The following is a 27,389-nucleotide window of genomic DNA, read 5'->3' as shown; positions in this document are numbered from 1 at the left end:
AGGAAAACTGGTAGCAAAAAATGAGGAAATGGCTGAGGCATTAAACATATATTTTGTGTCAATCTTCATGGTGGATGACACGTCCACAGCATGCCCAAGTGTGGAGTTAAGGATGCGAATGTTGGGGAGGGCTTTGATAAAATAGTTGTTACAAAGGAAGTAGTGATGGAGAAACTAATGGGACTAAAGCCAGACAAATCACCTGGTCCTGATGATATGCATCCAAGGGTTCTGAAGGAAATGGCAGAAGTTATAGTTGATGCATTGGTGGTCATATTCCAAAATTCCTTGGATTCTGGGCAGGTCCCAGCAGACTGGAAGACAGCAAATGTCACGCCACTTTTTAAGAAGGGATATAGGCAGAAGACTGGAAATTATTGGCCAATTAGCTTGACGTCTGTAGTTGGAAAAATGCTTGAAGCCGTCATTAAAGATGAAATAGTGAAACTTTTGGAACGTAAGGGTTCAATCAGGCAGACGCAGCATGGTTTTAGAAAGGGAAGATCTTGTTTGACAAACTTGTTAGGATTCTTTGAGGATATAATGGGTGCGGTGGATAGAGGGGAACAGGTTGATGTTGTATATTTGGATTTCCAGAAAGCGTTTGATAAGGTGCTGCACAAGAGACTTATCAGTAAGTTACAGGAAAGGGGAGTCCAGGGAAATATATTGGCCTGAATTGAAAACTGGTTGTCTGACAGGAGGCAGAGAGTCGGGATAAATGGGAGTTTTTCAGGTTGGCAGAGAGTGGTAAGTGGGGTGCCGCAGGGGTCAGTGTTAGGCCCACAACTGTTCATCATTTACATTGATGACTTGGAGGAGGGGACAAAATGTGGTGTAGCCAAGTTTGCGGATGACACTAAATTGAGTGGAAGAGCAAATTGTAATGAGGATGTGGAGAGTCTGCAGAGGGATATAGTTAAGCTGGATGAGTGGGCAAAGGTCTGGCAGATGGAGTACAATGTTAGTAAGTGTGAGGTTATCCACTTTGGCAAGAAAAATAAAAGAGCTGAATATTATTTAAAGGGTGAAAAACTACAGCATGCTGTGGTGCAGAGGGACTTGGGAGTGCTTGTACATGAATCGCAAAAAGTTAGGGTGCAGGAGGTTATTAAGAAGGCAAATGGAATGTTGGCCTTCATCGCAGGAGGAATTGAATTCAGGAGTAGGGAGGTAATGTTGCAATTGTATAAGGTACTGGTGAGACCGCACCTGGAGTACTGTGTCCAGTTCTGGTCTCCATATTTGAGGAAGGATATACTGGCTTTGGAGATGGTCCAGAGGAGGTTTACTAGGTTGATCCCTGGGATGAAGGGGTTGACTTATGATGAAAGATTAAATCATCTAGGATTGTATTCGCTCGAGTTCAGAAGAATGAGGAGATCTTATAGAAACATATAGGATTATGAAGGGTATGGATAGGATAGATGTAGGAAGGTTTTTTGAGCTGGCCGGGGAAATTATAACGAGAGGACACAGTCTCAAGATTCGGGGGGAGTAGATTTAGGACAGAGATGAGGAAAAATTGTTTTTCCCAGTGGGTAGTGAATGTTTGGAATTCTCTAACCAGGGAAGTGGTTGAGGCTGCCTCATTAAACATATTTAAAATTCGGTTAGATAAATTTTTACATGATAGAGGAATTAGGGGATATGGGGAGAAGGCAGGTAGGTGGAGTTAGGTCATAAATTAGATCACCCATGATCGTATTGAATGGCGGAGCAGGCTCGATGGGCCATTTTTGGCCTACTCCTGTTCCTACTTCCTATGTTCAACTCACAGCTTGTGTTTTTTTTCTTTTGTTCGCTGCACAGCACATTGATGAAAAGAATCTCGAATGGTCAATGTGAGCAGTTCCTTTGGTCGTTCACCATTCTCACTGCATGTGGGAAGAAGCTGTTCCTCAGCCTGGTGGTGCTGGCTCTGATACCCCTATATCTCTACCTCAACAGGAGCAGTTGAAAAAAGGTGTCCTCAATTTTGCACCCCCTCTTCAGACGATCCTGGTAGATCGCATCAATTGTTTGGGGGGGGGGGGGGGGTGGTGGGGGAGAAGACGACTCCAGTGATCCTCTCTTTTAAAGGTCCTGTGGATTGACCTGCACTCCATTTCTCTGCAGCAACTGTACCACATTGTGATGCAGACAGCCACGATGCTCTTGATAAAGCTCCTAGAGAAAGTTGACATGATGATGGCCAGTAGCCTTGCCCGCTTCAGTCTTCTCAGGAAGTTCAGTCGTTGTTATACCTTCCTGATAAGCGAGATGTGTGTCCACGACAGGTTACTAGTTAAGTGAACTCCAAGGAACTTGGTGCTCTCCACTACAGATTTGTTGATGTGTAGTGGAGGGTGGTCATTCCTGGTCCTCCTGAAATCCATGATCATCTCCTTCGTCTTTGTCCAGGTTGTTACTCTTGCACCATTTCTCGAGATTTTCCACCTCTTCTCAGTAGTGTGATTCACTGTTGTTGCTGATGAGGCCAAATAGTGTGTTTTCCGTAAACTTAACAATTGTTGGGAGCTGGATCCGGAAATGCAGTCATGGGTCAGTTGCATGAACAAGAGCGAGCTGAGCATCCAGCCCGGAGGTGCGTCAGTGCTTGACATTCTGCTACCGACCCGGACAGACTGTGGTCTTTCCGTAAGGAAGCCTAAAAATCCAGTTTCAGAGAGGGGTGTTGAGTCCCAGCAAGGAGAACTTCTCCACCAGCCACTGGGGATTGATAGTATTAAACACCAAACTGAAATGAACAGCACCCTGGCCCGTGAGGAGCTGTCTCCATGTGGGTCATACAGATTGAGGAGACAAGGCTATAGCATCATCTGTGGAACAGTTTCTTCTCCAAGCAAACTGAAATGGGTCCAGCACCTCTGGAAGGTGTGCAATGATGCGATCCATCACCAGACACTCAAAGCTTTTCATAATGGTGGTGGTCAATTCCATAGGGCATTAGTCATTCAGGCCTGTTACTGTTGTCTTCTTGGGTATAGGGATGATTGTGGCTGTCTTAAACCCTGTGGAATGATGGACTGCTGCAATGAGGTGTTGAAATTGTCTGTGAAGACCTTTGTCAATTGGACTGCGCAGACCTTCAGTACCTGACCAAGTATCCTATCCAACTCAAGTGTCCTGGTCAGGCCTTGGGTGCACTCTACCAACTTCCTCGTGCTGACAACCTGACTCACTTCCACTCAAGTATCCAGGTCAAGCCCTTGGCACGCATTTCCATGCTGACAAGTGGCAACAGTGAAAAGAATGCGCACATCAAGGGCCACTGCAAGTTCAACAGGGCAAATCTGCGCGTGCCCTACAAAGTCTCAGCGGACTCCTGCAGGGCCTACCCGCTGCCCAGTCTTATTTGAATTTTATTTACTTCCTCGATTTCTTTTGCTGGTTGTTTGAGTTTCCATTTGATTACATTCCAGATAACGGGGATTTGACTATGTTCACAATGCCAAAAGTCATACATTCCTGCACAACATCAAAACGGAAATTTAATGTAAATCTGATCTATTGTGCACATGAAATGTAGTTTCAGGTCATCAATAAATTTTGATGTTCCCAGGCTGCCTTGTGCAAGTTATTTGATGGGAATCTTGATTTTTCTTTGATAAGATTCACTCTATGCTGGTATTGAGGAGGACACTTAATTGGTCCACAACAACACGTCTAAGGTGAGAGGAAGATTTCAAAATAGAATATTAGGGGGAACTTCACAGATGGTAGTGATTGTGGAATGAGCTGCCAGCTGAAGTGGTTAATGGAGGCTCAATTTTAACATTCACGAAAAATTTGTACATGTACATGAATGGGTATGTAGGTCAGTGGGACTAGGCAGAATAGTTCAGCCCTCAAGGGCTGGTTTTCAGTGCTATTCTTCAGTTATATGGGATCCAAATGGAAACATATACTATGGTTAATATCCACAATATACTGATATGTCATGTAGGCAGGCACCTGAAATAGGCCAAGTTTCGGATACAATCCTCAAAGACAAATGGGATTACAGTAGATAGGCCAAATTTCTGGCAACGATGTCATGGGCAGAAGGCCCATTTCTGTACTATGATCCCATGACCAAAAAAAAAATCTAAAACAATGTTGCTGTGAATTTGCAATTCATCACTGTTGTCAAAGAACAATGCTAGGCAGACATGAGAATTTACTCCCTTTTCTGAAATAGCAGAATACCTTTTGAAGTTGGACATCAGTTTCCTCCCCAAATGAGAGTTGCAGGCCTCAACACCTGGTAAGTGATAGGGCAAATGTCATTTAGCTGGTGCACACAACAAATCAAGCCAGACAAAGTTGCACAAGACCGTACAACCCTCGTGGACAGAATTAAAGGGCCAATATCTGGGTACCTTCACAAAATGTAGATAGTTTGCAAAAGCAAACAATAAATCTTGCTACATTGAAGTTTAAAGTTACCACTCTGATGATAAAAGGTCAGAAGTAGAACTAAATGGCTGCAAAATCTTCTAAGAGAAGGAAGGGTACACACTGCCTGTCATGGTCCACATCTGTTTCAATGGCACTGGCAAGAAATTTTTTAAGGTTTTAAGAGATAAAGCAAAACATCAATCATAAGGCTATTCCCAGCACCACACACCAACAAGGACAGAAACAGAATAGTATGGAGTAAGCAGCTTCAGAGTTGGGAGGGAGAAAGGGCAGCAGATTCTGGGGCAACTTCTTCCTTTTCTGCCACCTTTGGAACAAGTCTGAGATTGAGATCCCATTCAAACTTCTACAGGTACATTGTGGAAAGCATCAGGATTGGTTGCATCAGAGCCTCACTTGGTTAAGTGCTCAGAAACATAGAATGTTTCCCAAGGTAGCAAACAATGTCAGATCCATCACAGGCTCTGACCTCCTGTCCACTGAACGCATCCATGAGAGGCGCTACCGCAAGGCAGAAGCAAACATCCTAAAGGACCCCATTACCCTGGACACTACCACTTCTCACTGCTACCTTCAGGCAGAAGCCTGAAGACCAACACCTCCAGTTTGTTTCTAATGGTGTTCAGACTCTTGAACCTCCCCTTGTTACACTAATCACACTGCTCTGACTCACTGAAAGATTGTCTGCACTGCTACAACTCCACTTTGTTCTCTTTTGTATTCATCTCTTTAATTTCACTTTTTTTTTTAAAGTTCTTGTTTGGCTGCAGCAGGTTGGTGCATATACACATTGAACAAAGTATTTGACAATTAACCTGTGATTTATTTTATCCTGGTCTGATGATTAATGCAAAAGCCCAATGTATTCATTCCTCTCGCTATTCGTCCATCCCCACCCATTCAACAGTTCGCACATGGAGCAAGTGGGAGGGAAGAGCTGACCAGAGTGAACCTCAAAGGTCCAGGAACTATGTTCATGGACAGGATTTCTTTGCTGCAGACAAGGGTGGTTTAAAGTAGCATGGCTAAGGTATGGGAAACTGAACAAAGAATCAGAGGGAGAAAACAGAACTGTAAATGGAAAGCAGAACGTTTTAGTATAGAAGGCAGAGCTGAAGTTAAACAGAGAATTCTGGCTGCGTTGAATCCTGAAAGCAAGAGGCAGGCAAACAGGCCAATGAGCTAAAGGAACCGAGGCAAGAATGATTGGAAAGTGGTCAGTGAAGTACGGCTTAATGCAGGTGAACATTGCTGTTTCTGGACAAAAGATATGGTGGCGATATTAGTTATGAATAGTGTTGGATTTCAAGCTCCACAATATTAATGGGATCTAACCAGCACAAAAAGATCGCAGGCACAATTCCCAAAATGTTATTAGGAGATATCTGGCCAGTTAAATGGAAGCCTCAAGAGGGGTGGGGGTTGGGTGACAGCTGTCCAAAAACTAAAAAAAAATCCATTCAATACCACCTGTGCCAATTTTAGATCAAATTTGTTCTTCAGAACTGTCAGGATTTTTTTTCCCTCTCGCAACATACATATCCACTCATATGCTGTCACGTGAGAACAAGAGATCACATTTGAAAGCACATAAATGGGGACAGATAAACACTGACAACAAGACCAGTTCATATCTGAAGTTGTGTCAAGTAGCCTGCCAGCTCCAATAACCACAATTTGGCAGGGAAATGTTTTGCTCTCAAATGTTATACTACAAAAATGCAAGGAATACTGTGGCATTAGTGTACATCATGGCATTCTCTTTAACAAAGCCAGGAGCAAACTCAAATTGCACATTGATAATAGCTATGTTCAATTTGAGCAACTTTGTCTGATGCAGCACATTTGAAATTAGTTTGTGGCTAATTGAACTTCAGAGCATGAACACATCTCAATGTATATTGTACATTAAAAATCCTATTGCAAAATTTAGTCACCAAGCTTACAAGTTTGTATGACTGTAAAAACTTTTGCCATGTTAGTTCTGATTCTTTTCTGGTAGTCCCTCAGGACTGAATATGAATCAGTCCCACTGGAGTTCTGAAGAGTGGAACATGCTCAAGCAATTGTTGGCACATTAGTTGCCACACACACTTCACAGAGCAAGGTCTTCATCTACTGGCATGACAACTCATAAGAACAGCAAACAAACCACAGTAGAAATATAGGCAAACAATCTGGCTGGACATTCAAAAATCAACAACCTCATCCTCAGCACATTCCCCTTCACCTTCTCATGTCCTTGCTCAGAATCTCACACCCACTTCACTTCCTCCCCTGAATTTCTCAGTCATACAGTACAAGCACGTAGCAGACTTGCCACACTGAAGTGCTACCACTGCAGTCTTTCCAGAAGACCAAGTACTCATTCTGCATTTATGATTATTGTACATCTCTTGTAATCTAGAGACCATCCACTTAATATTGCACTTAGTCACAAATGCGCCTTTCAATTTTTATTATGCAATTCACCAACATTTTTTTTAAAAAAATCACACTTGGCCATAAGTCAAATTGCTTTGGACAGTTCAAAACAAAACCCACAAATTTATTTCATGAATTGACAACATATTGAAGAACAAATGTACAGATTTTCCATGCCCCCCATTAGAACAGTGACCAGCAGAAACTTTGCTGTCCTTTTCAACAAACTAGGTCACGCAAGAAACAGCAATGTGCAAGGAATTCTTTAACGACATCACACTGTAAATAATTCCTTATGGTGCAGGCCAACGAGTGTTGTCCACAAGAAAATTTATCAAATGGACTCTATAATACAGAAAACACAATTACACTGTAAACATATACAATCTCAGGAACATCAGGTTTGGCTATACAATTTGAAAATGCTGGGAAAATTCAGCAAGTCAGAGAACATGCAAAAAAAATCAGACATATGACCATCAGAACTAGATAAGAAATTCATGTTAATACTGAAAATTTTCACCTCTCTTCCCCAATTCAGGAACATAATAGTTACTTTTCCAGAGATACTGGTTGACCTGCCAAGATTTTCCAGTATTTTCTGTTTTTATTCAGCTTTGATTGGAATTTGTACGACTACAGAAACCCAGTCTAGCACATACTATTTTAAAAACAGTACCAGTAGTCGTGCTTGAGGAGCAGAGACGCTGAAGTATACTTCTAATACAGGACACGCTCTGAAAGTATTGAAAGGTCAACACCAACAAATTCTATTCTAACATACAAAAATAATAAAATCAAGTAGACTACATGCTCTGGACTTGCAACTCATTTAGTATGACAATGTTGGTGAACTGTTATCAGCAACTGTGGTATCTTGTCCAATGGATGTGCACAAGGCAAAAAAGTGAAAGTTCATATTGATCTACACTTATTTTGATAAACCGATCCACACTTACCCCAAACACTTCAATAACCTGCAAGTTGAAAGTGATTTTAAATTCAGATATTAATAATGTCAAACTATAGAAGCATCAAAAAGGACATTGATTTTTTTGGCTTTTAAAAGTAACCGTGAACCTTACTTTTGCAGGAGCAATTGAGAGACTTACCGTTGATGGTGCAATGTGCAAAAGGCGAGAGTAGAAGCACGATTAGGAAATGTTTTAAAAAGTTTGTGACAAGAGTATTTCGAGGTGGTTTGGCAGGAATTGTTAAAGCAGCTTGCACACACACACACACACACACACACACACACACACACACACACACACACACACACACACACACACACACACACACACACACACACACACACACACACACACACACACACATTTTAAAACAGAATATTTGCAGGACTTTTGCAGAATGCTTTTTGTGGGAGGCAACAAAGTATCTGCAGCAGCTTGCCTGGGAAAGCATGTGATCTTTGCAGGCAGTGGAGAACAGTTTTTCTCTCAGAGGGAGGGTGTAAAACAGAGAGAAAGAGGAGACAGAAATCAGTTCCTGAAGGACAAGCTGGCAAACTTTGGAATGCTGCCTGGTCAATGGAAAAGACTGGCGGTCTGAAAGGTGACCTGAAAGAAAGAGGATCATCTGGAGAACCCTGAAGGGGGCAAGTTTCGTCAGCAAAACTGATTGAGAAGGAATCAGTTGCAGATGTCCTGGAAAAGGAATCCCTCTCTGAAAACCAGCAAGAACCCTCCTGAGTAGTAACCATTTGCCTGTTAAGCATTAAAGACTGGCGAACTTTGTTAATGGTAACTTCTGTACACAGAACAAGAATTGCCTGCAACCAGTGCGATTGGACTGTGATCCAAAGAAATGTTCTAATCTTAAATATACATTACACACACCTGCACTTAGTATTAGAGGGGAGATTAAGTAGTTAGATAGGTTAAGTAATAAGTTAAAGTTCAATTCTGTTTTCTTCTTCAACTATAATTAAAAACTACTTTTGCTTAAGTAACCCTGTGTTGTAGTGCATATCTATTGCTGCTGGTTCTTGGGGTCCTCTGGACTCCGTGACAAGTTTAAAAAATACGAATGACACTTCAAAGCCAAGTGCAGGTGATAAGTAGCAATAAGATTTAACTGCCCTGGATATCAGGCTGATTATGAAAGTGAGCAATTGAGCAGCTTTGCATTATCCTCTTTGGAGTTTGGATGAACAAGAGGGTAATTTTCAAGGAACACTAACATTATGAAAGGGCTTAGATACAGCAGGGGGTTGGGGTGGGGTCGTTTCCACCAGCAGATGAGACTAGAACTTGGGGACATGGTCTCAACATTCAGAATAGATTCAGGATAGTGATAAAGAGGAACTGCTTCTCCCAGAGTGGAGAATCCATGGAATTCTCTGCCCAAGGAAGCAGTAGAGACTGCCTCATTGAATGTATTTAAAAACATAGGTGAATAGATATTTGAATACTAGGGGAATTAAGAGCTATGGGGTACAGGTGGGTAAGTGGAGCTGTGTCAATGGCGATCTTATTGAATTCCAGACAAGGTTCAATGGTCCAGATGGTCTACACCTTTTCCCTTTTTTTTAAAAAGTGTTCTTATCGAGAGGGCAAAAAAGTGACTTTATTGGAATAAATGAACACCAAAGATAGAGTACGTAGCAAAGAGTCATTTTAAAATTAACTGGAAGTGACTGAATATAAACATTGAAAAGAACTTCAACAGCAACATGCCTTGAAATATTAAATACTACAAACTACACACAGTGCTTTTCAATTGATTTCTGATGGAGCAGTTTTGTTTGATGAACATGTCCTTTCCTGATGTTCCTAACACTTTTGTTTTCACTGCAAATGCCTAGAGTCACCACTTTAGTTATAAAAATACCAAAGTAATCAAAGCATCAAACCCTAATGACATGGAGGAGCAAAATTAAACATTTAACTTTCCCCACATTCAACTGGCAACATTACAATTTTAGTAAGTCAACTAGGAACATCAGGGATCTATTGTTGAATGTTTTTTTCTGTGGCACCATACTTTCCAAAAACTAAAAATAGTTGCATCTCAGAACTGATGACACAACATGAACTGGTTTCAAAAATAGTTTAGCATTATCGATGTGAAAATGCTTCTGATGAAGACAACAGCCACTGATTGCCTACGATCAGGATTCAAAGCATGATCTCAAATGCACAATGAAACTTAATTATTGTTTTTAATGGCCTCCTGTTGACATTTCAGATCTTTACCCCTTCCCATCAAAACAAAAATGAGCAATAAGATATCAAAACAGAAACTCACCCCTCGAGATGGCTATTCCAATCAATTTGCACACAATTTTTAAAGCCAGAGTCAAATTTTGGAATTCTCACGCAAAGTGCGCAATGTTCAGAAACTTGGAAAATAAAGCATGACCAAACCCAGCATTTCTCCCAAATAATAAAAATGCAAATACATTCCCCCCAAAAATTGAAAGGGGGTGGCTCCCTTCTCATTCGAAGGGAAAAGTCTTGAGAGGTTGAGGGCAACACTTTTCACAGGTGATGCCTAACTAGAATGAACATTGATATAAATAACACCGAGTTTAAATAGAAATTCAATAATTTTCTATAAATTAACCACAGGAAATAATATAAACTTAGCTTTATTCAAGTTGAAATTCAAACCTAACAGTGTCTGGCAGTGGTCAGCTTCACCCAACAACCATCCACGTTCCACACAATTGCTCCAAGCCCAAACGGGATGAGCAATTTAAAAAAAATCAACTTGTATCAATAGAAGTTCGCCAATGGAAAAGAAACAACCCTTTCCCCTCAGTGCGAAAGAGAGGGAAGGCTCCATGAACTCCTTTCTTACCTCAGTTGGTCGCCAGTGATCAAAACCTCAGCCATGTGCTGCAGTTCGGCTGTCTTCCTCTGCACCGCGTTACCAGCCCCCTCCATTTCTAGCAAGTCTCCAGGAACGACTGGGGGGCGGGGGGAGAGAGAGAGAGAGAGCAGTCTGTATCCACCAGCTTCAGCGAACACTCTGGCGAGTCGACCAAAAGCCAACTGCCCCCAAGTCCCGACGCTGAAACAACGCGGCTTCGGCGGTGACCGGCCACGGCATTATTTTTGGCCGAGGTCCCCGTCCTCTCAACAAAGCATTTCGGCAAAGTTCAAGAGGGGGAATGCGGTAGATGGTCGGCGGCGCCAGCTCTTCGCGAGCCCCCCTCCCAGTCGCTGCGCCCGCCCGAGCCTCGGCTTCCCCGTCGGTCGGAATGCGAAGAGAATTCCTGACCCACTGCCGTCCCGAGGCTCCACCGTCGGAGCAGCGCACACCCCGCTGCGCCTGGCCGCTTCCAATGAACCAGGCACGCTTCATTCCATCTTCAATGGAAGCTTCGTTCCCAAGCCATAAATTCCGCAGCATCGCACGGGGTCAATTCGCAGAAGCGTTTCGGCCCCAGTGAGACCGCTGGTGCAAAGGTTCAAGCCATGCCCTTTGACTCGAACCCCAGACCTAATCATCCCTTTGGCTCTTCCTCAACTAAAATCCCAGCATTTTTTTTAACGGAAAAACACCATTCGTCTCGAAACGCTGCTCCGCTTTCTTACCTTCCGTCAGGAGTCGAACGAAAAGGAAGCAGACTTCCAGCCGCGGGCTCCCACCGTCTGGGCACTGAAAGTTGCTCGGCTTCCAACGAGACGGTGCAGCTCCGCCCAGCTCCTCGAACCCGAGCCGAGACGCACTTGGGACCCGCCTTCGGCTCCCGGGGCCGACGTCAGCCGCGGCCGGCGGGGAGCGAGCCCAAACCGCAGTGAGCCTGCTCCATCGAACCTGTGCGCCCTTCCACCAGGAGCTTTGGAGGAGCTGGAGCCAAAGATAATGCTGGGAATTAAGAAGAGATTTCTTGCTTCCTTCTCTCATGTGATCTTGGCCACCCTGCCAGTTATAGTTTGGGACATCAGAGCTCAGATTTATTGTCAGTGATACATCACATCCAACCCTGAGCTCCTTTTTCATGCGGGCGAGGCCGAATTTCCACTTCTTGGTGATGCCAAAAGCTACACAGCATAAACAGGTAAACACATAAAGAAATGTCAACAAACTGACTGTGCAATACAGGGAGAATGGACAAAATCAAAGTGTAAAAGTAAGAGTCCTTCAATGAGTCCCTGACTGAGTCTATTCTTGAGGGTGGAGGCAGGGCCGGGGCCAGACTATTTTGCACGCTAAGCAAGGATCCCCCCCGCCCCCCCCAAAAAAAAACTGCCAACTTCAATTTGCAAAAACAAATGGTCTTGTATAGAAAAATGAATGCACAAACCTTGAAACTGCTAAATTTATTTTAAATTGCAAGAATAAGTAATACATCAATCTTTGATTATCTTTCTCCTTCATTTTGTCTGCTTATCATTTGCAGTACTGAGCTCCAGAAGATCATTTTTAATTAGCCGTCGTATTTATCTCCCACAATCTGAGTCCCAAGAAAATGAGTCTTTAGAACCATAGAATATGGTCATACAATAATACATGCATTCATACAGTGTAAATAAAGAACTGAAAGGAATGAATATTCATTCCCCCTCCTTCAAATCCCACCACACTACTCCACTCGATGGGCTAACTGAAGTGCTGTTGATCATGCCAGAACTATGTGCCTGAACTAAAAGTTTCCCCTTCTGTGGGCCCACTGTGCATGTGCCAACCAGCCCCCAGTAACTAACGCACCGTGCATGCACTGGCCCAATCCAGTACTCCAATCCATTGCCCATGCACCAGCTGGCACTCGTGCATGCATGCAAGAAGAAACATGACTATGCACGACTTACAGACTCCGGGATGCCACATTTAACAAGGTAAGCATCCCCTCCCTTACCCTTTCTGTCCCTACACCCCCAAAATGAAGGCCAAATTAATGTCTGGCTCAAGATGGTGCCAGAGTGCCTCAAAAGCTAGACTGTCTAGCCTAAAACTGGAGGTAGTGAGTATTATCCACAAAATCCAATTGGATGCTGGGTGATTATAAATGTGTCTTTATTCATGACACATTTCAATTATTTCCAATACAAGTCCAGATTTATTTAAATCCTTTATTTTAACACATAAAACTTGTAACCATCTTCTTTAACATACCATGAAATATCTATAAATAATGTTTTATGATAATGATCTGTAATAATAAACACGTGTTACCATTCTGTGTAAACGATCAACAAAAATTAAGTGAGCTTCACACCTCTATGCTGTTGCCACCCTGATGCTCTAACGATCTGAATTCGGACCCTTAACTATTGCACATGCACCACCAAACTACCGTATGCGAACCCACCACGCATGCTCCAAATGACCCCAGAACACCAACCTACCATGCATGCGCTAGCTGACACTTGCATATGTGCACAAGAATAAAGATGGCCGCACCCAACCAATGGATCCCAAGACGTCAACTAATAAGGTAAGTACATTTTTGCACATTCTCCCCTACACCGGACATCTGGCCACCCTGACAGCACCCTTCTGAGGTTTGCGCCCATGGCGGCTGCCTAGTTGGCCTAATGGTAGCACCGGCCCTGGGGGGAGGAATAGCACCTGTTCCTGAACCTGGTGGTGCAAGATGTCTGGCACCTATACCCCTTTCCTGACAGTAGCAGCAAGAACGGAGAATGTGCTGGAGGGGTGTGGGTGATGATTGCTGCTGCACTCCAATGGCAGAAATCCCTGTAAATGTTCTAATTAGTGGGATGTCCTTGGCTATGTCCACTGCCTTTTGTAGGGCTTTTTGCTCAGGTGCATTGGTTTCCACATACTAGACCGTGATGTAGCCAGTAAGCACACTTTCCACCATACATCAGTAGAAATTTGCCAGGGTTTCTGATGTCATACCAAACCTCCGCAAGCTCCTGAGGAACGAGGCTTGCTGTCGTGCTTTCTTCATGATGCCATTAGTGTGTTGGATCTAGGAAAGATCCTTTGAGATAGTGACCCCCAAGAACATAAATTTGCTCACCCTCTCCACCTCTTAACCCTCAATGATCACTGGATTGTAGTCAATCAGAAGTCAACAATCAGCTTGGTTTTGGTGACATTGAGTGCAAGGTTGTTGTTGGTGCACCATTCAGCCAAGTTTTCAATCTCCTTCCTGCATACTGACTGTATGCTTTTTTTTATACTACTGTGGTATTGGCAGCATATTTGTAGATGGTGTTATTGTCATACTGAGCCAAAGAGACGTAGGTATAAAGTGAGAAGAACAGGTGCTAAGACACAGCCCTGTGGTGCTCCAGAACTGATGGAGATTGTGGAAGAGATGTTCTTTCCAATCCTCACATATTGTGGACTGGAGGTGAGGAAATCCATGATCCAATTACACAGTGGGGTGTTGAGTCCCAGGTCTTGGATTTTGCTGACCAGTTTTCCAGTTTTGAGGGGTTAATGGTGTTAAAAGCCAAACTAGACAAGACTAATTGTTTCATAAAATGAAACTCTTCCAAATGTCTATTTGGTCCCACTTACCCATCAGTCCTGCACTGGCCAACTCCTATTGTTTCTTGGTTCAATAACACTCATCTTCATGCCCTCAATATTCCTCCAAGAAATTCTCCATTTGTACTTCCTGCTACCAACTTAGAAAATGTGCCAGATCATTCAGAATGACCAATGGCTAAGATGTAGCTTGTTATTCTTCTCAAGCTTGGATGAATTTATTCTAATGGCTGATGTGTTCGAATGCTTCTACTTCTGTGACACACTTTTACTACATTAGAAGCTCTGGCCCAAACTTTTATCTCTTAATTGTTGCATGTATTACACATCAAGTCGGCTCCTTCTAAATATCCTCTTATGTTTTCTCTGAGAATAAGCAGTTTGCAAGAAGAATTCCAGATCATCACACCTTCCTTGACCCAAGGTTATCATGTGAGGTTACATTAATACTATCACTGCCAGACAAATCAAGATTGATTTAACAAACAGATATTTGGGTTGAAATAGGTTAGTGACGCGCAACGTTTGCTGTACTTGCTCACAGACTTACCAGAGGAGCCAAGACTATAAGCAAGGGAATAGGAAATTTAAAATGCAATTGAAGGAAGAGAAAGGAAACCATGGAATTAACATTTAGGTGAGAAGATGGAGGGGCTCAGTGGGTTGGGCAGCATCCACAGACAGAAAGAGGTCAGTCGACGTTTCAGGTCAAAACCTTTTATCGAGAATAAAGTTAGATGTTGTGAGAGAATGACGGGATTTATTTATATCTATACCAATTAATTATAGGGTTAAATTTTCCATCATTCATTTTAAATCAGAAGGCAAAATTTTACAATCTAAATGGAATCTCAATCAACTATCAGGCATTACATTCCAATATTACAGCTTTCACTGTGTTTATACTTCTTACACAGACTATTTCTAAATTCATGACATTGTTACGTCCTTATGAATAGATATTTCAGTGGGATTTCTGCCAACTTAGTGAGATATATTTGTGAAATTGTTTTTCTGATAATATATTCATAATGAAATAACATCAAATCTTAATTTGAGGAACAAATGTTTCCCAATGCGAATGATATCCCAAAAAAAGAACATAGAATATTTATTATCTAACTTCTTTGTGTGTCTGTCTTTTTAATTCAATTCAGTAATTTGTTTATAGGGACCTTGTAATTGTATTTTTTTCACAAAGCAAGTAAGAATTGCACTGCATATATACATTGTGCAATAAATATGAGAATAAACTCATTCTCATTAGAAGAATCAAATGATTGTTGTCTTATTTTTATTGTTTCCCTATTAGGTACTAATTATGCCCAAGAGTAGTTTGGCAACCAATATGGTCATGTGCTTAACTCAATGCTATCTAATATACTTCCAGAAATCTTGCCAATAATATATTACCCTTCCTCTTCTGATATTTAATTCATTTTTGTGTAGTACTTAAACAAGCTTTCTGGCACAACTCTGACAGGAGGTTGGTATGAAAGAGTGCAGCTTTTGTTCTTTCGACCTCTGTAAAGAGAGGAGTGGTTGGGTGTTTACAACTAGATCTAAAGTGAATAGAAAATCTAATTCACAAATCTAATACCTTCTTAAGTAATCCATTGCTGCATGGAGCTTGTGATTCTCACCAGATCTGTTGAATGCAGGACTCAGCAGGTGTCTTCATGACGCAAGTGCCGTCTGAACTTCCCACTGTCAACATGTTAAAGGACTGTCATCATGTCACACTGTCCTCTTTCTTCCCTGAGGCAGAAGATGCATGCATTTGAAAACACAAACCTCCAGATTCATGCACAATATCTTTCCTGCTGTTATGAGACTTTTAAATTGATCTCACGATGGTAAAAAAAATGATGCCCTTGCTGTACTTTAACTGCACTTTTCTCTATAACCTAGACTTTGCCTTGTCACACCACACCCTAAATTGTATTTATTGTTGTAAATAAAATGGACCTATTGCTGGCTATCATAAGATGGGCACTTATTGAGGAACTACACATTGAGGTTGGAGAGAAACAAATAGATGATGAATATACTTGCATATTGATTCCTTGTCTTAGCTCAGGGAAAGAACTAGTGTAGACATGAGGGGCAACATTTCCATGCTGCACTGTAACCATTTTATGATCTGCAGAGGGTGCAAGCATCTACTTTCCTGTTCCCGCCCCCCAATCCATGTCCATTTCATTTCAGATGGACAGTCAGAGGAGAAAGAGGAAATAAGAAAGTGAAGATGAACACACAACATTGCTTGATTTTGCACATGCAGCCACAACATGGAATCAGAGACTGAACACACTTGAGCGTTTAGAATAGAGAAGATAGTGTGAGAAACAGAAGTACCTTCACAGAAATTCCTCAAGACAAAAATTGAGAACAAAGAACATTTATTATACAACAATGCAAAGTTGGGTGCTTCCCCTTACCCTGGGAATACACACATACACTGGGGCTCACCCAACTTTTATATAGTTTATTTCAGTGTAGAAGTACCCTTCCCCTTACATTCTTCTGCCTCCTGGATGAGTTTGGCATTAGGCAATCCTGTCTGCCTACCTGCTGTTTCTGTGAACTTGGAGGACCAGGGGGTATCCTGTTGGTGTCCCATCATGTCATTGTCCTTATTCACACCTTCCCGACTCTCAGGGCTTACTAACTTCTTATATGCAGAACTTGCTAATTCTGCCTAAAAGGCTAGAAGACCCTTATCTTATTCAGACTAACTTCCTACATTCTATTATCTATTATCTATCCTTATCTTATTCATACTGGCTTTATTCATTACACATATATCCATACTAGTTTTCTTCATCTTTCATATTTTCATATTAGTTTTACTCATCTCTCACAATCCTCACTTTTCTTTTATCTACGCTTCGTGAATTCTCAACTGGAATGTATTACTTGTAAACTTGGTCTTTTTCCCAGCGGGTCAGTAAACGAACTGCAGTCTCAGCATCATCAGACAGAATTTGGGAAACATACATCCTTTGGGTATTAGTGATCTGACGAGGGGTCCGTTGAATTAAATACTGCACACAAGTCTTTAGGCAGGGGAGCACCATAATGGCCAGAATAGTGAGTCCAGCTGCTATAAGGGCTGTGGGTATCAGAATCCAGTTACCAATAAAAAGTCTAGTCCATCCCACAATGACCAAGGTTGCCAAGTCTGAACCTGGGCATGGGAAGATTTTCGAACTCCTGAAGAAGTGTCTTTAACCGTGTTGGAATCTAGGGGTTAAAACAGTATGAAATAAATGATTAATTAATAAGTGTATATTTACTGCATGGTTCAGGGAAAGAGGAATGTGATTAAGTGGCAATCACAGCATGGAGCAAAGTTGGCTGAGCAAAATTGTCTGCTCCAAAAATACAGGGAGAGGAAATGCATAAAACGATTTAGGAGGAATGCTCAAACTAAAGGAGGTGGTGAGTAGCACAGGAGACACAGGCCAGATCAGAACAAAGAATGGCCTGCAAGAAACAAAGGGAATGGAAAACCAGTCTAGGAGGAAGATTAAGGCAGGAGGAGGTGTTAAAGAGAACAGCAGAAATTGGCCGGACAAGAACAGAATGGTGATTAGAAATATCTGGGGATGAATTAATTTCTGATCAACACAACAGGATAGTCTGGCCTGGAGGATTAAGATGGGAGTGCTACACCCCAGATATCTGCAAAACAGGAGATGACTTGTGATAACCCTTATGCAAAAAGATCTAGCAAAGGAAGACAACTTTTGTTCTGTATGATAATGAAATCTAGCAAAGGAAGCCAACTTTTGTTCTGTATGATAAGGTTGACCTATATAAACTGAACCAACTGGACAATAGGGGTCAGTCTTGGGGAATAGCTCACTGTGCAGGTGACCTATGAACTAATGACTGACCCAGAGCTCTGTTAAGTTTTATTCTTGTGCTGTGTAATAAATTGACTGTTGAACCGAATACCTTCTCCTATCACTTCATTCAAAGAACACGCTGGACTCAGACTACACATAGACTAAATTAAGAGTAAGGTAAAGCCAGAGTCCGACAATTTGGTGACCCCGACGTGATGAAGATGGAGAAGTGACGGAAGAAAAAGATACGAAACACCGGTCGATTGTGGTGTGGTGATAACAACAAGTGACCATCCTACAAAGGGAGGGAAGCAGACGCCTGTTTTAACGAAGTTCTGCTATTGGCAAAGATAAATTGTGTGTTGTCACTACTCTGCGAAAGCCCTCATTAAAGCCAAAGAATAAAACAAAAGGGGGTTGGAGTCCCCCTAGTAGAACGGGGTTGGAGTCCCCTGTAGTAAAAGGGGGTTGGAGTCCCCCTGGTAGAACGGGGTTGGAGTCCCCTGTAGTAGAAGGGGGTTGGAGTCCTCCTAGTAGAACGGGGTTGGAGTCCCCTGTAGTAGAAGGGGGTTGGAGTCCTCCTAGTAGAACGGGGTTGGAGTCCCCTGTAGTAAAAAGGGGGTTGGAGTCCTCCTAGTAGAAAGGGGGTTGGAGTCCTCCTAGTAGAACGGGGTTGGAGTCCCCTCGTAGCGATCTCGAGAGAATAGCTTTAGACACTTGGCCAATTAGAATAAGGTGTATGGTGATGGTTATTTGCTTCTATAGTGTGTATTTTGCCAAGGCAAATAGCGCCTTTGGAAGACTACACAAAAGAGTCTGGAAAAACAACCAACTGAAAAACCTCACAAAGATAAGCGTATACAGAGCCGTTGTCATACCCACACTCCTGTTCGGCTCCGAATCATGGGTCCTCTACCGGCACCACCTACGGCTCCTAGAACGCTTCCACCAGCGTTGTCTCCGCTCCATCCTCAACATCCATTGGAGCGCTCACACCCCTAACGTCGAGGTACTCGAGATGGCAGAGGTCGACAGCATCGAGTCCACGCTGCTGAAGATCCAGCTGCGCTGGGTGGGTCACGTCTCCAGAATGGAGGACCATCGCCTTCCCAAGATCGTATTATATGGCGAGCTCTCCACTGGCCACCGTGACAGAGGTGCACCAAAGAAAAGGTACAAGGACTGCCTAAAGAAATCTCTTGGTGCCTGCCACATTGACCACCGCCAGTGGGCTGATAACGCCTCAAACCGTGCATCTTGGCGCCTCACAGTTTGGCGGGCAGCAGCCTCCTTTGAAGAAGACCGCAGAGCCCACCTCACTGACAAAAGGCAAAGGAGGAAAAACCCAACACCCAACCCCAACCAACCAATTTTCCCTTGCAACCGCTGCAATCGTGTCTGCCTGTCCCGCATCGGACTGGTCAGCCACAAACGAGCCTGCAGCTGACGTGGACTTTTTTACCCCCTCCATAAATCTTCGTCCGCGAAGCCAAGCCAAAGAAAGAAAGAGAGTGTGTAATAAGTATTTGATTAAGGATCGTGTACCATAGTAGTGTATAAGTATCTGTATAAGGTGCATTGTGATGGTTATTTGTTTTTATAGTGGGTAATAAGTATTTGATTAAGGATCGTATACCATAGTAGTGTATAATCAGTATCTGTATAAGGTGTATTGTTTTATAGTTATTTGCTTCTATAGTGGTTAAGTATCTGTTTAGGAATCGTCTAGTGTATCATAATATTTTATAATAAGTATTTGTTTAAGGATCGTGTGTAGTGTGCTGCTGGTGTTTATAATAACGTGGGAAGGGACGAAGTAGATTGCAGGGTGTCAAAATCCTACCAGGGGAGAGACCCAGTGAAGTACGAAGTCTAAAGGGTTAAAGATCAGAACGGAGATGGAAGGAGTAAATAGGGATGTAGGGCAAGAGCTCAGGGGAGACAGAGGGGTTCCCCCATCTGTAAACCGACAGTGGGAGAAAACAAGGAATCAATTACTGGGAGGATTACCGAAGGGAGAGGAGGTACAGGCTATGGCACGGTACGAACAGATATGGAGAGAGCTGCAGAATCAGGGGAAAGTACCACGAGGGTTTGAAAAAATCCGGCTGGTACTGTACTTAGGAGAAGCAGAGAGGGAAGCAGCCAAGGGGGTACAGGAACATGAGGCAAAAGGACAAGGATCTATATGGAATAGAAGAAGGTTTAAACAACAGAGAGAAGTGAAGGAACAGAGAAGGGCAGATTTACACATTATGACATTGGCTTGCATGGCTGTGGAAGCGAACCTTCAACATGATATTAAACAGGGATCCCATAACACTAAGGAGAATACGGGGGAGGTGAAGCCGTCAGCCCCGTTATATCCAGAGTTACCGGAGACATTGCCACCACCTTATCCTATTCCCCAAATGCCAGCGATGCAGATAAGTGAGGGAATAGTGAATGTCACTGAGTTAACAGGTCCAGAACTACATGAGGCGAAGGAGAGACTGAAGAGAGTTGCACAGGAGAGAGTGGAGGAAACAAAAGAGTGGGTGCACGAAGTACAGAACGATAGATGTGCAGTAAGGAAAAATAGTAGGGGCTTGGGAAGTACAGATGAGAGAGAGCTGGGACAAGAGGAGAATAGGAAGGGAAATGACCCAGCGAGTGTCAGATGGGAACGGGAGAGAGAGCAGAACGAGGATACTGATCTAGCTAGTGTGAGTGTTGAGAATGAAGAGGAGGAACAGCCAGTCACGATCAGGGGAAGCATGATCACACATAGAAGACAGAGTCAGGATTACCCTCGTTCCCCTCTGGGATATGCGTTGCGGGACAGGGAGGAAGTACGGCTTCCAGAAAGGTATAGACAGATGCCGCTAATTTATAAGGGTCCGCAAATTGGGGAGAGGTATCAACCCTTCTCATTCACTGACATGAATTGTATTTTGGATAAAATGCCACCTCCGACTGAGGGAGGTGGAGTGTGGATGGGAAAGTTCTGCCAATATACGATGGGACATAAGATAGCCATAGGGGATTGGAGAGCATTATTGGGTAAACAGCTTGGGCTGTGGGAGATACAGCAGGTAGAAATGATCGCAGGAATCACTAGGTGCCTCGATGCCGAGCCATTTGCCAACCATGCTACGGCAGTAGGGGGCAATGAGAGATAAGTTCCCCGTTCCCCCCGGTGTCATGCAGTCCCTGACCTTTTCCATAAAGGAGGATGAGGAGACTTTTTTGAGTCAGTGTAGGGTGAGTTGGACTGATAAAGCAGGAGTACACCCAGCCACAGATCCCTTGCAGACTACACTCTTTAGGGCTGCAGTAACGAGTGGACTGCCAGCTGTAGTTAGGGAGGCATTAGAGAATAACCCTGATATTCCTGGCTGCTCGAGTGAGCAATGGGAAAAACATTTGACCCATCACATGAAACGTTACAGGTCTAAGCAAAAGGAGGACAAACATACTATGGAGTCGGCACAAGTGCAACTCCTTAAGCTTCAATTGGAAGAGGCTAGAAAAAAGGCAAACGAGGCAAAAAAGATTTCCTCAAAGGGTGCGAACCAGATGATTCAGCAGCCAACGCAGCCACCACAAGGGAATAATATGAGTTGGCACCCGGCCCCATATTGGGCACCGGGTCCCACCTTTGTGGTCAGAATGGGAGGTCCAATGGGGGGATTCCGAGTAAGAGGGAGAGGTCGGGGTGCTCCACGAATGCAACCAGCCGTATGTTTTGTATGCGGTCAGCCAGGACACTGGAAGAGAGACTGCCCCCTGGCTTGGGATCCTCGGGACACTGGGGGAAGGGGATATGGACCACCACAAAATGAGCATTGGGTCCAGTCCCAGAGATCGTCAGTTCCACCCCCGGTACATCAGGCACCCCATGCGGCTTTAGCTCCAAAGAGACAATTCCCTTTGCTGACAGAGGAGGAGCAATATTGCCCACAGTGACGGAGCCCGAGCACCCACGAGCAGGCTAGGTTGGCAGACCCTTTCCTGCAGATTAAAGTTATGGACATGGAAGTATCCTTTTTAGTGGATACGGGAGCCAGATTTTCAACACTCACTGGCACTGAATTTCAAGATAAAACATCATCCTCTAGCGTCCAGCTGATAGGGTTCTCGGGTACACCAGAAAATCTGCCGTTTTCTACACCACTAGTCACTTCTGTGGCGGGACAGACTTTTACACATCAATACATTTTGTCAGCCAGGGGCCCTACCAATCTCTTGGGCAGAGACCTGTTGGTCAAGTGCGGAGCATCGATCCTTTGTGGACCCAGCGGAATAGAGGTCACCTTTCCAAATGGATATTCTATGAACTGTTCATTAACTACACTGCATTCCAGTTCTCAGATGTTGTTGGCGGCAGCTGGAGGATCCGTGTCTGAGGGACAATGGGCTGACATTTACTGGGGGTTGTTGCAACCAGAGGACCCTCAGAAGGGAGGGCTGCTAAAACTTTATAATCAATGGAAGCCGTGGATCCAGACGTTACACCCGTATACCCCTCCCTCGGACCCTCCCCATATGACCCTCTTTTACGATAGGGATGGGGATGAAATGTATCAGCATGCCTTTTATGAAGAGGTAGAGGGCAGGCAATGGGAAATTAATTCGGACTACATAGTGATAGGAAAGGAGGGAGTGGCCGCTGCGGTGGCACTGACATCTGAACAGCTGGAATGGTATGAGATGGCAGGGGAGGCCATTCCTCATGTCACCCTTGCAATTGGCACTACTCATCAGGCAAAAGATTTGGGACCGATGTGTCGGAACTTGAAGTCCCTAAGGGACTGGTCTGACACCCAAATACCGACAGTGCAGTTCTCCTCATCTGGTCAGGCATACAGAATTTTGTCCCAGACATGTGATCGAGTCCTCCTTGAGCATAGACAGATTGAACGCTTTCATGTTAGAGAGAAGATGGATCACCCCGACTCAGCTCCTATGCTAGATTCTCTCCCTGAGAACCTGTGGTCAGTGGGACCAGCAGATGTGGGTTTTTGTCAGCAGGTTGATCCCATAACCTTCGAACTGTCAGATTACACCCCTATTTGGCAGATGCAGTATCCCCACAAACCTGAAGCTGAGGAAGGTTTGGCAAAGACTATTGATGGCCTTATGTATTCAGGGGTGTTGGAACATTCGCGTTCTAGTTGGAATACACCCATTTTACCAGTTCCTAAACAAGACACGGGCAAATATCGGATGGCCCATGACTTAAGGCGCATCAATGGTATTGTGAGTACACCCACAGTTCCAGTACCAAACCCATATACCGCCATGACTGCTTTAACCCCCAACCACAAGTGGTTCTCTTGCATAGATTTAGCGAATGCTTTCTTTTGCTTGCCGCTGGCAGAACCATTAAGAGATGTGTTTTCGTTCACGTATAGAGGTAGAAAGTTGCGGTATACTAGGCTTCCACAGGGCTTTATTTTATCTCCAGGGATTTTCAATCAGGTGTTGAAAGAACAGCTGGGGGGGCTAGCACTGCCAGGTGGGGTAGTTCTGATCCAGTATGTAGATGACATCCTATTAGCAGCACCTGATCATACTTCCTGTTTGGAGGCCACCTGTCTCCTGCTAGTGCAGCTGTTCAAGGCAGGCTTTAAAGTCTCTCGCTCAAAGCTGCAATGCTGCAGGCAGGTGGTCACCTTTTTAGGGAGAATGGTCTCAGCGAAAGGCACAGGGATTTCCCCTGCACATCGAACAGCGATACTACATCATACAAAACCAAAGACAGTTAAAGAGATGCTTTCGTTTTTGGGTTTGTCAGGTTATAGTAGGCAGTTTATCCCATCGTATGGTGAGTTGACACATCCACTGCGAACTTTGGTGAATGAGCAGGGGATGAGGAACCTGGGAGCTACACTTGATTGGACTGCACAGGCTGAGATGAGTTTTATTCTATTGAAGCAAGCTCTTACAACAGCTACAGATTTGGCGATTCCAAATTATAAACTACCTTTCTTTTTGGATGTTTCTGAAAAAGCACACACAATTGATGGTGTTCTTTTTCAGAAAAAAGGGGGTGGAAGATGTGTGCTCATGTATGTGAGTATCACACTAGACCCAACGGAAGACAGACACCCACCATGTACGAGACATGCAGCGGGAGTAGCAAAGATTTTACAAAAGGTGGCACACATAGTAATGGGACATGGCCTGACGGTATTAACAACACATAGCATTGTAGCATTTGTGAGCTCGACAGCATTTACAATGACTTCACTAAGGCAGACGAGACTAGAAAAGATCCTGAATGCTCCAAATGTTACATTTACCCATGAAGGCATTAACATGGCAGACAATATGGGAGAGGGAGAACCACACTGTTGTGAGAAGAGGGTAGTGAAGGATATTAAAATAAGACCTGACTTACAGGCTACACCCTTAAGAGAACCAGATGAAACCTTGTTTACAGATGGGTGCTGTTACAGACACCCCACAGATGGATTGAAAGCTGCCTATGCGGTGGTACGAAAAACTACAGGAGGATTTGAAGGAATCATTACAGGGACAGTGAGAGGAAAGGAGTCAGCACAACTCGCAGAACTACAGGGAATGATAGCAGCATTAGAATGGGCAGAAGGGAAGGAGGTCAATATATATACAGACTCGGCATATGTGGTAGGGACAATTCAGGTCGAACTTAGTCAATGGATTAGAAGTGGGTTTTTAACAGCAGCAATGACCCCAATTAAACACGAGAAGGATGTTAGGAAACTAGCTGAGGCCCTCCTGAAACCAAGGGCATTAGCAGTTCTTAAATGTAAAGGACATGATAAAACAGATACGATGGTGGCTCGGGGAAATCAGGAAGCGGACATGGCCGCTAAAAGGGCAGCAGGATACGGCCCTCAGTTTATTATGATACAGGCAGACAGAACAGCACATGACTTATTACCACCGTGTAGGGTAGAAGTAATAGTACAGGAACAAGCAAAGGCATCACCTCAGGAAAGGATGGTATGGGAGGAAAGGGGGGCAACCAAGGATCAAGGACTATGGAGATCGATAGACGGGAGGCCAGTTTTACCATCTGGACTCATGAAACCCCTCCTCGAGGAGGCGCATGGGCTAACACACTGTGGAAAGAAGCAGATGATAAGGTACTTGATACATTGGTGGCACCCCTTCCTGCCGGCGATGGTGGAGAACCATATTAGAGAGTGTGATGTATGGATAGCTTTCAATGTAAAGGTGACTGTAAAGCCACATGAGGGTCAGTTCCCTCTACCTAAGTTACCAGGGCAGGAAATCGTACTGGATTATACGGACATGATTGAGAGGGTAAGTGGCTATCGATACCTCTTAGTAGCAGTAGATGTGTTCACAGGGTGGCCGAAGGCAATCCCTGCCAAAAGAGAAGATGCAAGGACGGTATGTAAATTCCTGATCAACCAGTATATTCCGAGACACGGATTCCCTAGAAAAATCAGGTCTGATAATGGAAGTCATTTTAAGAATAATAATCTACAGGAGGTAGAAGCAATGTTGGGATTGAAACATGCCTTTGGAACGGTGTACCATCCGCAATCCCAAGGGAAAGTGGAGAGGATGAACCAAACAATAAAAAGTAAGATCAGGGAAGTACAGGCACAGACCAAACTAAATTGGGTGGATGCGTTGCCCCTGGCATTAATGTCAGTAAGGAGTTCGGTAAGTTCTGTGACAGGATTTACTCCATATGAACTACAAACAGGGCACCAGTTTCCAGGACCGGGAGCCGGAATTCAGACTACGAAGAATGAGGTAAGCTCAATGGGATGCAAGCTTTATTATGAAAAACTAACGTCTCTGGTGTCAGATTTTTCACAACAGGTCACAAGTCCCAACAGAGAAGGGGAAACACCGATACCTTCAGTCGCGGAGTGGGTTCTGCTAAAGGTCATCAAAAGAAAGTGGTCGGAGCCCAGGTGGACAGGACCCTACAGAGTGGTGGAGAGGACGTCCCACGCGGTTCGACTACAAGGAAAAGGTGAGACGTGGTATCATTGGAGTCAGTGTGCAGCAACGGACCCACCGACACGGACACTGGAACAGATTCGAACGGAGGTGACTGAGAACCTGTGAAGCAACCACGGACTAAGAACACTTAACGTCCCTTTTTAAAGAGACTATTGGACTACAGTGACTGTGTATCAGTGGTTGACGGCATAATCAATTTATTGGCATCAAAACAATGAAAGGAGCTGGGATGAATACTATGTGGGGACTATGGGTACTGGTATTCCGAGCCCTTGAAGGGGCTGGAGTAGAAAACCACTGTACAAAGTGTGTGCACTCGGCCTGGGGGTCGCACAACGAAAAAGAACAGTACTTTGCTGATTGGACTAACTTTCCTGAACACTGTGTGGGGACTCACACGGGACGTAAGTGTGTGCATAATGGACAAGTGTATGATGTTAAATTCAATAAGGGCTCTTTACAGTTCACGTCAAATCGAGACCGCTGTCCCCAAGGAGTAACATGGTTTTGTGCCCTGGAGGGAGACCAAGATAAGGAGAAAGGGGGCTCAATTCCCATTCAGAGGATACAGTGGGACCCCATGTGGCAAAAGAAAAAACAACCATACGTATGGGACAGAGAAAAGGGGGATATCTATGACAACGCTAAACGCCAGGCTGCCACTCACAGAGTAGGGGACAACAGATGGGTAGACCTTTGCCAAACTACGGCAGAACTCTTGGGGGTTAAAAACTGTTGGGTATGTGGGGGTCCCACAAGAGATGGATCATGGCCATGGAGCGGGGAGCCCCTGGAAGTATGGGAGTTGATGAGTTTTCACGGATCGGCAGATGAAACGCGCCCCCGCCAGACATGGCATCTAGCTAATCACCCATTGGGAGAGGAATGTATCAGGAAGGAGCAAGGCAAGCATTATAAAGGAGATTCGAGGTGCACAAGGGTTAAGATCTTGGGGAAGTTCCCTCGATGGCATCCTCAGCGACCCCGGTGGTTCCTGTCCCCACAGAAGGTAACACATTGTAGACCTATAACAGATAACTCCCGTGGGAAAGGGGTATGGAATTGCACGGGCGTTAATCCATATGAAGGGGTTCCCTCACTCAGACAATTTTGGGCTCATCCCTATCCACACGGATTTGCCCCAGAGGGTTTATATTGGATTTGTGGGAATACGGCTTACACTTTTTTGGAGCCAGACTGGAGGGGAACGTGCTGTATAGGTATCATCCAACCACAATTTGTGCTGTTACCACAGAACGACTCCCATCAGTTAGCAGCACGTGTATATCAGGGGCT

General features: G+C 44.0%; 1 protein-coding gene across 3 annotated transcripts in view; it reads right to left on the bottom strand.

The window, feature by feature from the left end:
• deptor (DEP domain containing MTOR-interacting protein) overlaps positions 1 to 11,824 on the bottom strand; it is a 78,875-nt gene extending 67,051 nt beyond the window's left edge. For all 3 annotated transcript variants that reach the window (XR_011352082.1, XM_069920597.1, XM_069920598.1), the window contains exons 1-2: positions 11,394 to 11,824; positions 10,654 to 10,762 (exon numbers count right to left, since the gene is read on the bottom strand). Coding sequence is in view for 2 of the 3 variants with exons in the window: in XM_069920597.1 (XP_069776698.1) it covers positions 10,654 to 10,762; positions 11,394 to 11,802 (518 nt within the window). In the remaining variant the exon portion in view is untranslated. The remainder of the gene's footprint in view (positions 1 to 10,653; positions 10,763 to 11,393) is intronic.
• Positions 11,825 to 27,389: the final 15,565 nt, after the last annotated feature.

Source organism: Narcine bancroftii, chromosome 2 (genome assembly GCF_036971445.1).
Source record: "Narcine bancroftii isolate sNarBan1 chromosome 2, sNarBan1.hap1, whole genome shotgun sequence".
NCBI classification, from domain to species: Eukaryota; Metazoa; Chordata; class Chondrichthyes; order Torpediniformes; family Narcinidae; genus Narcine; species Narcine bancroftii.
Note: the sequence above shows the minus strand (reverse complement) of the source record. Positions and strands in the feature narration are given on the sequence as shown.